At 40.7% G+C, this 13,651-nt stretch overlaps 1 protein-coding gene across 2 annotated transcripts in view; it reads right to left on the bottom strand.

The window, feature by feature from the left end:
- The window catches only part of tpte (transmembrane phosphatase with tensin homology), a 29,505-nt gene that overhangs the window by 6,685 nt on the left and 9,169 nt on the right, over nt 1–13,651 (bottom strand). For both annotated transcript variants that reach the window (XM_084320860.1, XM_084320861.1), the window contains 9 exons: nt 12,957–13,004; nt 10,245–10,409; nt 5,722–5,841; nt 4,864–4,963; nt 4,243–4,306; nt 2,017–2,081; nt 1,869–1,929; nt 1,395–1,476; nt 71–159 (listed from right to left, as the gene is read on the bottom strand). In XM_084320860.1, coding sequence (XP_084176986.1) covers nt 71–159; nt 1,395–1,476; nt 1,869–1,929; nt 2,017–2,081; nt 4,243–4,306; nt 4,864–4,963; nt 5,722–5,841; nt 10,245–10,409; nt 12,957–13,004 — 794 coding nt within the window. The remainder of the gene's footprint in view (nt 1–70; nt 160–1,394; nt 1,477–1,868; nt 1,930–2,016; nt 2,082–4,242; nt 4,307–4,863; nt 4,964–5,721; nt 5,842–10,244; nt 10,410–12,956; nt 13,005–13,651) is intronic.

The following is a 13,651-nucleotide window of genomic DNA, read 5'->3' as shown; positions in this document are numbered from 1 at the left end:
GTGCTCAGCCAGCAGAGTGTGCCCTGATGGTTGATTGTTTATGACAATGAGATGTTAAAAGGACGTTTACCTTTCCCTCCTTTGCAGTGAATAGCTATGATGTTCTTGGGATCAGCAGCCATCCACTCTCTCACACCGGCTGTGTATTTCAGCATGTCCCTGAGGTTGTCACATGGGCAGACATGCATTAAAACACACACACACACACACACACACATGCACATACAGTATATACACACACACACACAGTGAGAAAAATAGAGATGAATGAATCATTGCATTAATATAGCGCTTTTCAGGACACTCAACCGCTTTACAATGTAGAGCGGAAATAGCCTCCTCCACCACCAACGTGTAGCACACAACCTTGGGCTATGCCGGCTCAATGGCTGCCATACACTGGCCTTGATGTCAGAAACTTGATTGGGAATTTGTCCCGGAAGATCAGAGCTACTGTTTATGATAGATGCCATGGGTCCTTAACGACCGAATTTGGTCAGGACCTCGGTTTAACGTCTCATCTGAAGGACGGCACTTGCAACTGTACGGGTAACAGAGGCAGTGTTACTGCCAAGTCCAGAGTAGAGGATGACATCTTTTCGTGATTCCCGCGGGTCCCGTGGGATTCCCACGTGATGAGTCAATTTCACTTTGAATCACGTGATTGGGCAGGACCGGGAGTAAAAGGGAGTGGGAACTATGACAACAAAATCAACTGGATTTGGACGGGAGTGATATTTGAAAATGTCTCACCCTCGTAGTTTTCTTTCAGTCTCAAAACCCTGCAGCACAAGCGAAACGAACTACACCGGAAGTCTAGTACTGCATCCGGCATGCAACCTCAAGCCTGTTAGGTTGAGCAGAGCGAGAGTAATGGAGGCGTGTAATATTGCAATTAAAAAAAACTGGGAGTGGGATTCTATAAAAGTTTGGCTCGGGATTGGGACGGGATTGGGATCAATCCTCTGTGGGAGTGGGAGGGAGTGGGATTTTTTTTTAAACTCTCACTTGGGATTGAACCTGCAACCTGCCCATCATGAACCCTGAGCCCTACCCATGTAGCCACACTGCCGTCACACAATTGTCAAAACATCAATCACAATTGCCTTGTCTCCATTAGCTATGTTCAGCCTGGCTGGGGCTAGCCATGGTCCGGCATGGTACAGTATGGTTGGGTTATGTCTCCATTGCGTTTCTTGTAAACTCTCTGGTTGCTAGACAACCTTTAAAAATTCACACCACACAAGCTAAACCCAAGATGATTACAACAGTCCCAGCCGGGGTTGTGAAAGGTGGCCGTCTCAGCTGTGGTCCAGCCAGGTTTGGCCAGGTTCTAAAAGATGTTGATTGAGAAACAAAACATAATGCAGCTAATGATTCATAATGCGACTCACTCTAGAGAAGGGACGTTATGGTCGTCTATGAACACACGCTCCACCCTGTAGTGGAAGAACACGGGGTCATAGCCTTTCTCACCTGGGAAGAGAACAACAATGTGTCGGACAATGTGCATAAAGACAATTCAGGGAGTCAGGTATGTTATCATCACAAAAGTATGCTATATAAAGTATGCTATATCGCCTTTCAAATACTTTCTGTTGGTCGTCTAAACTTGTCTGGAAATAATAGACGAAGAATAAAAATTTGTATAACGTTAGCACTATTCTAGTTTACAAGATTCATAGTGAACTGAAAGTCAATTTATTCATCACATACACATTATCCATGTAAAATGGCAGTGAAATGTTTCTTCCACGAGCCCCACCTAGACTGCGTGATCATCAAATAGAAAGATGAAATAAACTCTAAAGCATTTCATTCTAGAGGAGCTGGTCAAATCCATGTGTTGAAGGAGAAAGACAACTTACTGCAGAGGTTATACACTCTGTAGTGGTCTTCATGTTTAGCATCTAGGAATCTGGCCACCTCCTACAAGGAGAGAGAAGAGACATACTAACAGGCCTCTATGGAGGTATGTTGTGTGTGTTTGTGTGTGTCTTTCTCAGGGTGTCTTACCTTGATGGGATTCCTGTAGAAAGACTGCTTTCCAGAGGAAGGGAAGGACATAGCGATGACACGGTCTAGAGAGAAAAAAATCTTTTTTTAATACTCCTTTTTTCTTTGTAGGAGTTTTTCCGTATCTTCACTAAGGGTTAAGGTCAGGGGTTATTGTTCCATTGTAATGTGGGCCCGTGAAATAGAGCTGCTATGGCAAAAAAAATATATATATATTGGTCAATATTGAGATCATGATTACCCATCGACTTTGGAAACATCATGCATTTATTGAACTTAAAGAAAACAGTGGATTTCCTTGAACTTTAAATATAATTCTTTTTTTTATCTACTTTTTCTCCCCATTTTCTATTTTTCTCCCATCCCAATTTCGTATTATCCAATTCTACCCTCCCCCGTCTCGAACGTTGTTAGACCATGCCTCCCACTGGTCGGCTGCAATGTGGACGAAGCCTTGCATCACGTGTCCCCTCCGGTACACGAGGAGGCAGCCGTCGCATCTTTTCACCTGCACAGTGCGATCTCTCAGTGGCGAGGAGTAACGCGTGGGAGGCTCACGCTGCCCCCGATACTTCCTGATTCTGCTGTACAGGCGCACCAACCGACCTGTAGGAGTCGCTGCCCACAACGTCCGATCCCCACTCACCGGCTTTCCCACCCCCTAATACTGCCAATTGTATTAGTATGAACGACCAGCCAAGCCGGAAGCAACGCAGAGAGCTGGGCTCGAACCCAGCATCTCCTGCATTAGTGGCGAGCGCCTTGCCCACTGCGCCACTTAGCCACCCCAACTTTAAATATAATTCAACTGAAAAACGAAAACATGACCTGGCTCAAAGGCTTGACCCAACTTAAAGTCGACCCCCCCCCCAAAATCACAATTGAATATAAAATTAGATTAATTGCCCAGCCCTACTGTGAAGCCAGTTGAAACATGTAATTGTGATATTACGCTATATACAAATAGGTTTGACTGTACTGTGTAGTGTGCTTGGTAAATGTGGGAAACATATTGATGGGTAAATATACTGACATACGTGCACATTCCCCAGTTAATGTGGGTGTGAAACAGGCTTATCAGAGTGGTGCTAGACTCCCACTACGCCACATGATGAATTCAGCCCTTCAGATTGGCTTGTATGGTAAACATGTTGATATACACGGTGTAGGAGATTCAATCATTAACCATGCAAGGGTATTGTTAGCTTATCTTGCTGACTCTGTAGCTATGGGAACCAAAGTTATCAAAACCATTACAGCCCAGAGATGAATAGCAGGGAGGTGTTAATTGAGAATTTGCAGACAAACATAAGACGTGTCAAACAAGATTAGCAGAGCTAGTGTTTGCTGGCCTCTTGTTTTCTATAGCCCATATTTCTGCCGTCTAATGTTTTCAGGATATGATCGGCACCTTTAACCATTTGAGGTGAGAGTTTCCTCACAGTTCTATTTTGAAATTCTTGAACTCCAGTTTACAATGACCGGCGGCTAATGTGACATCATTACAATGTTCAGTTGTCAAAGTTGTGATCACACTGTTATGATTCGACGCCTCAAAATGATGACAAAATCCTTTTTCCCAATTGTCAATACAAACAGATAGCGCTTATCATCATTAAATATATGTGTACATCCAACTTCAAAAACAAAATGTGATCTTGAATGACCAATGATTTGTCTTTTGTAAGGACACATAGAATGTTTGATAAAGGCATCTTTGGACTATTTTATTTGCCAATGAGGTTAAACGGAGTCAACAGAACTCAGAAATAACATGTACCAATTGATCATATCCCAGTTGGCCTTTATATAAAATTAATTGGCTATAATTGCATGATAAAAAATTATTATGTGTTTTTGCTTCAAGTTCATTATTAACCAACGCTATCTCTTAAGCAAAGATTTATGCACACCATGTTTTATCCGTTCACTGATACTATGAGACCACGTGCATATTCTTTAAACATTATTTGTATGTAATCTATGTAGCATGTATGGGCAACCAACCACAGTGATGCGTTTCCCAAGGTCTTTAGAAAAAAGAACATAATCCGATCACAATGCAGACATGTATGTATTGTATATGACTGTCTCGCAATGTATCACATATCCCAGAATTGCCTGTATCGTGATACCATTGCCATCATCTGCAACATACATCATGATAGAATCGTATTCTGAGTTACTCTGTGATTCGCATCCTACCGCCCAGAGAGTCATGCTTACCCGTAACGTAAGTGAGGTCCAGATCGAATCCATCCTTCTGATAACGCCGCTTATTCTCAGAGACCTGATGCAAAATAGAAATATCAATCATCAGCATCACTGGCAGAGAGTTCCCTGGGTCTTTAGGTTGTCATGGTGACAGTCCTCAACAGGAGTTCCCAAAGAGGCTCCATTTAAAGGGTTCCTCACTTCTTTTCACAGCTGGCCCAATATTGAGGTTGGAAAATCGATGTTATTGATGTTTGCTTTTTAATAGAGGGCAAAAACACATGTTAAGTCTGTTAAAGTTTGTTTGTTTGGAATGAGAACCATGTAGACTCAAACAAAGTTCAATTTTGTGAAATAAGCATTCAGTCATTTAATGAGTCTAAACGTGTTCATATGTAATTTAACCCAAAGTTAGCTTCTCAGCGACTTCGGGTTCCTGAGAAGCGCTATACAAATCAAATGAATTATTATTAAAGTGCATACTGTACCAGAGGGAAACTTAATTAAACTAACTAAACAAAATTTCAAGGGTCCTTATTTTCATATCAGAGAAAGGTTGGGAAAGCATGCTGTATCTGATTTAATTGCATTAGACATCCACAGTATGTTATGTTGCCATAGTGATGACCTCACCATCCTCCTGGTGACCTTCTCAAGCTCCTTCTTCTGAGATGCTAGTCTGAACATCCTCACCAGGATCAATATCCTCAGAGCACGTAAGAACGACAATACCCTGGGAATAGATAAACACACACACACACACACACACACACACACATGCATACGCTTAAAGGTAGAATCTGTTATGCTAAAGCGACCTCTAGGTCAAATAACTAGGTACTGCACTTTGTTAAAAGAAATTGTTTTGGTCTGATGTGTGTTGGAGTTGAATGAGTATAGGGGAGGGGTTGCTATTGCTGGCCACACCTCAGGCTCTGCCAAGAGATATCTGGAGAAATACTATAATAGGTTACTATATACACTATAGTATACTACTATTTACTATAACCCTAATATGTATATATTCATAATATAATAGATTACCGGTATATATAGCTATAGTAACTTATTATACTGTGAATTTCTCCAGACCTTTCTTAGCAGAGCCTGAGGTGTGGTCAGTAATAGCAACCCCTCTCTGTTGTGCGAAGTGCAAACAAAGTGCAATACCAAGCGGCAATACTAATACCAAGCCTAGAGAGGTCGCTGTTTGATGGCATTACAGATTCCACTTTAAAATGAGAATAAGCAAACTACAAAAGGAAAGAATTCTTACTATATGCCATAAAAGTATGTTTTGACAAACAATGGTTTCAAACCTAGTTATCTTAAGTTTGTAAAATGTGTATGTGTATGAATGTAATACATCACATTCACACTTCAAGTGAGTTGGATTAATTTTACAACTGCAAATACAGGGACAAAAATTAAGAAATATTATATGGTTCTTCATTGCAATGATTCAATTAAGCAGGAGGTGGAGCCCAGTACCTGGGGATGAGGTTGGCTCCTGATAGGTCATAGAAGGTGTAGATCATGGTGACGACCAGAGTAATAACCACGATGCAAGCATCCACAATGTTTAGTTTGGAGCTGAAGTACACCTTGAATCTGAAACACACACAGGACAATTCAAACACGGAGAAAGTAGATAATGCCAACTTGAGACATGCAACACAACACAGAACATGTCAAAGTAAGGCTGCATCCTCTTAATCTACAGTCTAGACTCTAGCATCAGCAAAGATAACCATTTATATTGTGATGCCCAATTTGCTACAGAAAGCTATTGTAGTAGTATATTTAGCAACTACCGTAATTCCTCTAATAGTAACCGGGTCTCAAATACAAGCCGGGTCTCTATTAATGGCCGGGTGCGCTCTTGAGCTAAGCAATTATAAGCCGGCCTCCTAATACAAGCCGGGTTACTAATATACTGAGCTGCATACTGAGCTAGTTACTTGATTTCACTTTGAAAACGTTGAAATGACCAGTGACCACCTGTAATTGCACCGTTTACTATTTCATACAGTACTTGGTTTCAATAAATGAACCCAGTACATTTTACTGGGTTTAAACTGACACAAAATGTTGATTTATTCATTATGATCCGTTTGAAAATTTGAAATATAGGCCTCCCTCTTATACAGGCCTCCTCCTAATACAAGCCTGGTACCCGCTACAGTTGAAACAAATACAAGCCGGGGTTACTATTAGAGGAATTACGGTAGTTATCATTTGTGACATAATGTAAACAAAGTGCCTTGTGGCAGGACCAGGAGTTATGGAGCTAAAGTGTGATTCATATAGCCCTGGATTTAGGTTAGCCCGGGGTTAACTTCATGTGGGTGAAAAGGGGCTAAGATAGGTCAGTTCTTGAAAAGCCCTTTTGTAAATTAGTCTCGTTGTTAGGGTTTTGGTTGTCTAAGACCCTTCTACTTACCGGTATATTTGTATTTTTTTTATGCTTAAATCGGGTATTTTCGGGAAGATGCTAAGCATGTCTCTGGCACCGCAATAATGTTCACAACTATGCTTACTATTGTAAACTATAGAAATCAGTCGCAGTCAACCAGTACCTGCTAACGGGTCGGACCATTTAGCTCAACTGGTTGACGCGGCTGTTGCGGAACACAAGATCACGAGTTCAAATCTCTCGGTTACATTGGTGGCAGCGGTGGGATCTCGCTTCCTTGTAGTTGGGATTATAGCCTGTGAAAGCATGAAAGCAGTGTCACATAGCAATGGGGGTTGGATCTCAGTGCCTTAACCCCTGGGATGGTGCTTGTGGGGACGAAAGAGCGTGCGAGGATGCACTTTCTCGGGGGGAGGACGTATGTAAACTATAGAATCATCATTCACAGTCAACCAGTACCTGCTAATGGGTCGGACCCTTTAGCTCAACTGGTTGACGTGGCTGTTGCGGAGCACAAGATCACAAGTTCACATCTCTCGGTTACACTATCTTTAATAAACACCAGATGTTCAGTATGTCCTTCAGCATCCACAAACATGAGGTTGAAACCATGTAGTAGCAGTAGCAGTGGTGGAAGAAGTACACAGTTCCTTTACTTAAGTAAACGTAGAAATACCCAGATAAATTAGTACTCTAGTAAAAGTCCTCCATTCAAATTTGACTTAAGTAGAAGTAGAGAAGTATTTGCTATTCAATGTACTTAAGTATCTAAAGTAAGATTATGCATTCTACATGACATTTGTGTTTTCCAGTGCTTGGGAGCAATATGAAATGAAAATGGGGGACCCTGATGTAAACAAGACAAACGTCTTTCTCTGGTCTGCATCCCCTTAACAATTGTGTGTATTGAGCCGTACTGTATTTGTACCCATTCTGCAATCTGTTAAATAAAGTTTTCATTCATTCATTCATTCGTTCATTCATTCATTCAAGCCTCGATCCATTGACCTCTATAGGTTATGTTAAAGTGGTACGTGGTCCAGTTATGCTGCTCTGATTAAAGGTTGTGTTAAAGTGGTATGTGATCCAGTTATGCTGCTCCGATTACATCCTCTTGAAGTTGTCTGGCTTGTGAAGGCTTCAAATGTGAGATTATATAATCTTCATACATTTTTGCCACGTTTTCTATGCAAAATATTTCCTAGTAACTGTCTGATGGGTTCAGATAAATGTAATGAGAGTAAAAAGTACAATATTTCCTTTGAAAAGTAGTGGAGTAAAAGTATAAAGTTCCCTAAAATGTACAAATAGCTTAAAAAGGTTCTTAAGTACAGTACATGAGTAAAATACTTAGTTACTTTCCACCACTGAGCAGTTGCCCCTTGGTGTAAAACTCCTTCTTAAGTTGAAGACCACCACTTCACTGTCTGAATTGGATCCTTAAAGGAAAACGCCAACATTTTGGGAAATTAGCTTATTTGCCATCTTCCCTGGAGTTAGACAAGAAGATACATACCCTTTTCTTCTCTGTGCGTGCATTAGGCTTAGGGAACAGCCGCTCCGTTAGCGTAGCTTAGCTTCATCACTGGAAGTGGGGCAGACCTTTACCCTGACGTTCCCTACAGTCCCCTACAGTCACGAAATACACTCCAAATACAACTCCAAAACGTTCCTGTAAACATGTTGTGACCTGTGTATTTACCACGTGGAGAAATACAAAATAATTGTATTCGACAATTACGTTTTCTAAGAAAATATACTCTGAACAATTTTTTGCCGAACCACTCCTCTCGGGGCGCAGGATCCGAACCGATTGAAGTTTATGGATACCATGACTTAAAATCCTCTTACCTTGATGATTAAAAGCCTCCCAAATTTAGAAAACAGTATTCCCATGGCTGGTGTTGATATGCTGCACGCTAACGGAGCCAACCAACAACCGGACACTCAAGCAAATAACGAGGCTAACTTCCGGTCGGGGGGTTCCAAAATAAAAGAGCGACGTCTATAGCACCGGAAATACATTTATTTGGTACATTATCTAACTTTTTCACAAACCTAAACTAACGTTACAACTAACCTAAAGTTAGTTTAGGTTCGTGTTAACGTTAGATAATGTATAAAATAAACTTATTTCCGGTGCTATAGACGTCGCTCTTTTATTTTGGAACCCCCTGACCGGAAGTCAAAATTTAACCTCGTTATGTGCTTGAGTGTCCGGTTGTTGGTTAGCTCCGTTAGCGTGCAGCATATCAACACCAGCCATGGGAATACTGTTTTCTAAATTGGGGAGGCTTTTAATCGTCAAGGTAAGAGGATTTTAAGTCATAGTATCCATAAACTTCAATCGGTCCGGATCCTTTGAATGAAATGAGAATGTAAACAAACTGGCATCACGTTAGAAAGTATCACTGCGTTGCGTGAAATCACTGCGCCCCGAGAGGAGTGGTTCGGCAAAAAAAAATGTAGAGTATATTTGCTTAGAAAACGTAATTGTCGAATTCAATAATTTTTTATTTCTCCACGTGGAAAATACACAGGTCACAACATGTTTACAGGAACGTTTTGGAGTTGTATTTGGAGTGTATTTTGTGACTGTAGGGGACGTCAGGGTAAAGGTCTGCCCCACTTCCAGTGATGAAGCTAAGCTACGCTAACGGAGCGGCTGTTCCCTAAGCCTAATGCACGCACAGAGAAGAAAAGGGTATGTATCTTCTTGTCTAACTCCAGGGAAGATGGCAAATAAGCTAATTTCCCAAAATGTTGGCGTTTTCCTTTAAACGTTCATGGGCATGTGGTGTTGTTGAGGGGAGGGTTCGCTGTTCAGGGCTGATCAGAGGATAAGTGTTGAGCATGGACTGCTTGCCAGTAAGTTAACTAGTGACCGGTTATACGTACATGAAGGTGTACGCCATAATTCTCACTGAATTAAAAGAAAGGGAGTAGAAGTAACAACACAAGGTGTTCCCTACAGACTGTGACAATGTTTCAAATGTGTCAGCAAAGACTTCACTAAAAACCAGGCATCTCATGTTCCACGTCATGTAGCTTACCGTGTCCAATGGGTGGTTAACGTGAGGCGCGAGGTCCAGTGAGATTAAGGTAAGGGGTGGGCTTAACATGAGATGCCTGGCTTTTAGGGAGTCCCGTTAACAAGTAGCATAATTGCTATGAAGCCGTACTCGAGTCACTGTGCTTCACATTTCCTGTGCATAACTTCCTGTTTAACAGTTCATCCGAATTGCAAACAATCTTTCTGCTGATTCAGACTTCTGAGGCGTGTCATTCTATGATACATATTCACTCCATCTCCCTCGGTCACGTAAACACTCTCCCTCTCTCGATCATCATAATAATAATAATAATAATAATAATAATAATAATAATAATAATAATAATAATAATAATAATAATAATAATAATAATAATAATAATAATAATAATAATAATAATAATAATAATAATAGTTATATCTATTATTTTGTATTATATTGCAATGCTGCTGTGATGTGATAATAATACAATTTTTCTTTTTATTTAAATATGTTTTGAAATGTATTATATTTATTAAATATAAACCTCCAACACAGTCACTCACCCTTCCACATAGATCCGTAGGAGAACGTCGGTGAGGAAGAACAAGGAGATGATGAGAGACAGGGCCTCTATGCCGTTTCTAGCCTCTGGATTTATTGTGGCTGGTAGAGCCAGGTCCACAATCACCAGCACAATGTCCACTATGATTAGGACCACACCAAATAGTCTAAATGAAAACAGAACAGAAATAGACTACATCAACATCATCATCATCATCATCATAACCACCATCACCTGAATTATACAAGACCCACCCTCTTGCTCTGATGAAGGCCTCGTGGCTAAGATTAACGTGCATGTTAGTTGCCATAATAGTCTTGAACTATGTCTTGAAGATCTGTGTGCGTGTGTGTGCTACCTCTTAACTCTCTTAAAAATGTAAATAAATGAAAATGTAAAAACACTTATTCAAAGCAACTGCCCTTTGTGTTGTATCACAGGATTTTAGATCATGTTAAAACTATTTTTCAATACCCAGTCCTTGAAGCAGGTTGCTAAATAATAATAATAATAATAATAATAATAATAATAATAATAATAATAATAATAATAATAATAATAATAATAATAATAATAATAATAATAATAATAATAATAATATGTACAGTACATGGGGGTTTTGGTGCCCTTGCTCAGGGGCACTTTGGCACTGTCTGCACCGGGAATTGCACTAGCAACTGTTACGATTACCAGACGGCCTCGCTAACCAGCCTACAAACCCGCCGTCAACCTGATCTGTAGTGGACAAGACAGGCAAACCTCACCATGGTAATAATAACAGCCACCAACTAAGCACCCATTTATGCAGAGTTACATACGGTGGAAATAAGTCTCTGACTTTATCCCTTTTTATTCTCAATGAGATGCTCAAAGAACCATGGCTTCCTGTGTTGCCGATTATTTTGTAGCTTTCAAAGGAGCTTTTCATACTGCATTTTTTTTAACGTAAATCTTAACTATCTTTACCCCAACACTTAAACCTAGGTTAGCTTAACCCGTTTCACACCGACAACAGAGCTATATTTGACCCTGGTTTAACACTTAACCCTAGGTTAGTTTAACCCATTTCACACTGACAACAGTTAACCTACGGTCTGCTAATACCGTACATTGTATTAGGGATGCACCGAAAATTCGGCCACCGAAAATTATGGGCCGAAAATGGTTAAAAAGGCTCTTTCAGCCGAAAGGGTTTTAGCACCGAAAAAATATCACAGAATGTCAAAGAACAGGGTTACGTAACGTTCGTAACCTAAAGTGTTGTTGTGATGACATAATCAAAACGTGCACCGTGTAACGTGAGCAGCTTGGCAGCTCTTCCTGCGTTCTGCAGCCTGTAATAACTAACTCCTCTTGGGAGTCGCGCTGTTTCTATAAACTCTGCGAGCAACACATCCAATAAATGCGTCTTTAACATGCTTTATATCCTCGCCATTACTATATGCCTGTCACGGTTAAAACCTTTTGAACTAACGTTAGCGTTAAGCTAGCTAACGCTTCCATTCCTCTTTGACCCGTCTCTCGTAAGCTACGTCATGGGAGATGTAGTAAATACAACAGTCCTGTGTCTGTGTCTTTATGCAGATCGTTATGCAGTTTTAAAGCACCTTGGCTTTGTTCTGAATGCACTTTGTTGTAGTTATCCTACAGAGAAAAGAAAATGCACTCTTGACTTTAATGTACATTTTGTTGTATGCAAAGAGAAAATGTTTAAATTGTACAATCTTTCAGCAGTCAGTCTGGAATTAATGTATGCATTCAAAAGTGCTGAATAAATGTTTTATGGGCCCATAATAGTGATTATTAATATTATTTAAGTAAAGTTTTGCCATAATCATGTATTTTGCCATAATCAGGTAGCTGAAAAAAGAAAAGAAATACATTATATATATATTTATATTAATCATTTTCGGCCTTTCGGCATTCGGTTTTTGGCCAACTGTTTCATATTTTCGGTATCGGTTTCGGCCAAGAATTTCCCATTCGGTGCATCCCTACATTGTATAATGAGTTTCATTGGCCTTGTGCATAACTGTCCCATGCAACTCATGATATCTTTTGATACTACACTATTGGTTTACAACAATTTCCTCGGAAGAACATATGAGGACACATCCGATTATACTGCGAGCTTCCCGTTTTGGAAAAGGACACGTGTCATGGTTTTTGAAGACTAAACCACTTGCCCCCATTGGACCTTATTGGAGCCGCTGCCTGGTGAGAGGATGCAGCACAGTTTCTCAACGCTAAAGTGACTGATGGCATGTGCTAGTCAACATCACGCCAGACACGGTTTAAACAGCCTGGTTTAAAAAGAAAAGTGGAAAAGGTGAAAAGCCCTAAATAAAAATAATTAATAAGGAGGACTCCAAAGAGACCAGGCATATTGAGGGCAGCAGTGTCCTAATTGTTAGAGAAGCAGGTATGAGACCGGAATGTCACCGGTTCGATTCCCAGGACCGTCAGGAGAAATCTGGGTGGGGATTGAATGAATAACGCCCTCCCCTCCCTCAACACTTACTGTTGAGCTGCCCTTGAGCTTAACTTAACTCCCAACTGCTCCAGCGGAGTTGCTCAGTGGCCAACAGTGCCTGTGGTTGTACTGGGCAGCTCCTTGTATGTGAATGTGTGTAAGTGTGAGGGTGAAGCAGGGCCCTGCTCAGTGAACCTAGCCTGGGTGAAGAGTTCAAAGAGAATACCGACACAAACTCACCGAAATCCAAAGGACATGACGAAAGGTGTTATCTTCTTCCGGATATTCCTACGGAAATGGAAAAAGAGGGAAGGGGACAATACCTGTCACACAAACGTACACACATACTGTATACGTGCGTAATGAATCGCTCCAGCAACAGTAGGTGTTGTAGCCAATTTGATTATTTTACTGTGGTTACTTTATTGTATGAAGGTGCTGTGTTATTGTGAAGGTGTTATTGAGATTATTGACTAATTAGCTGGGCAGGTGGCATAGGCTGGGCTCAGATGATCTCGGGCACAGCCTATTTGTATGTGTGCCACAGGTGCGCAGCGGGAGGGAATTGGGGAACCGTCACAGGGAAGCCACACAGTTTTTCAACAGTGCGTGTTTTGTTTAGTTATTTTCAGGTTTATTTTGCAACACAAGTCATTTGTTTAAGTTACAGTTTAAACACAGAGTTTATGTTATGCTTTGCTTTATCCACCCTGCAAGTGAAAATAAAACATTTTAAATGCACTCAACGAGACGACCTGGTTTACAATCAACAAGCACCACGCGTTGGAAAGAGCTTCGTACCATATTCCCTCACTGGCATCTTTTTGTTGTTCGGTTGCCCTTATAGTAGGCTTATATTATTCTAATGACTTGTTTTATTACTATAGTAGTAAGTCATGCTGTAGAACATTTACAGTACACATCTTAGCGTGACA

The sequence above is a fragment of the Notolepis coatsorum genome (assembly GCF_963971535.1).
Source record: "Notolepis coatsorum genome assembly, chromosome: 8".
NCBI lineage: Eukaryota > Metazoa > Chordata > Actinopteri > Aulopiformes > Paralepididae > Notolepis > Notolepis coatsorum.
Note: the sequence above shows the minus strand (reverse complement) of the source record. Positions and strands in the feature narration are given on the sequence as shown.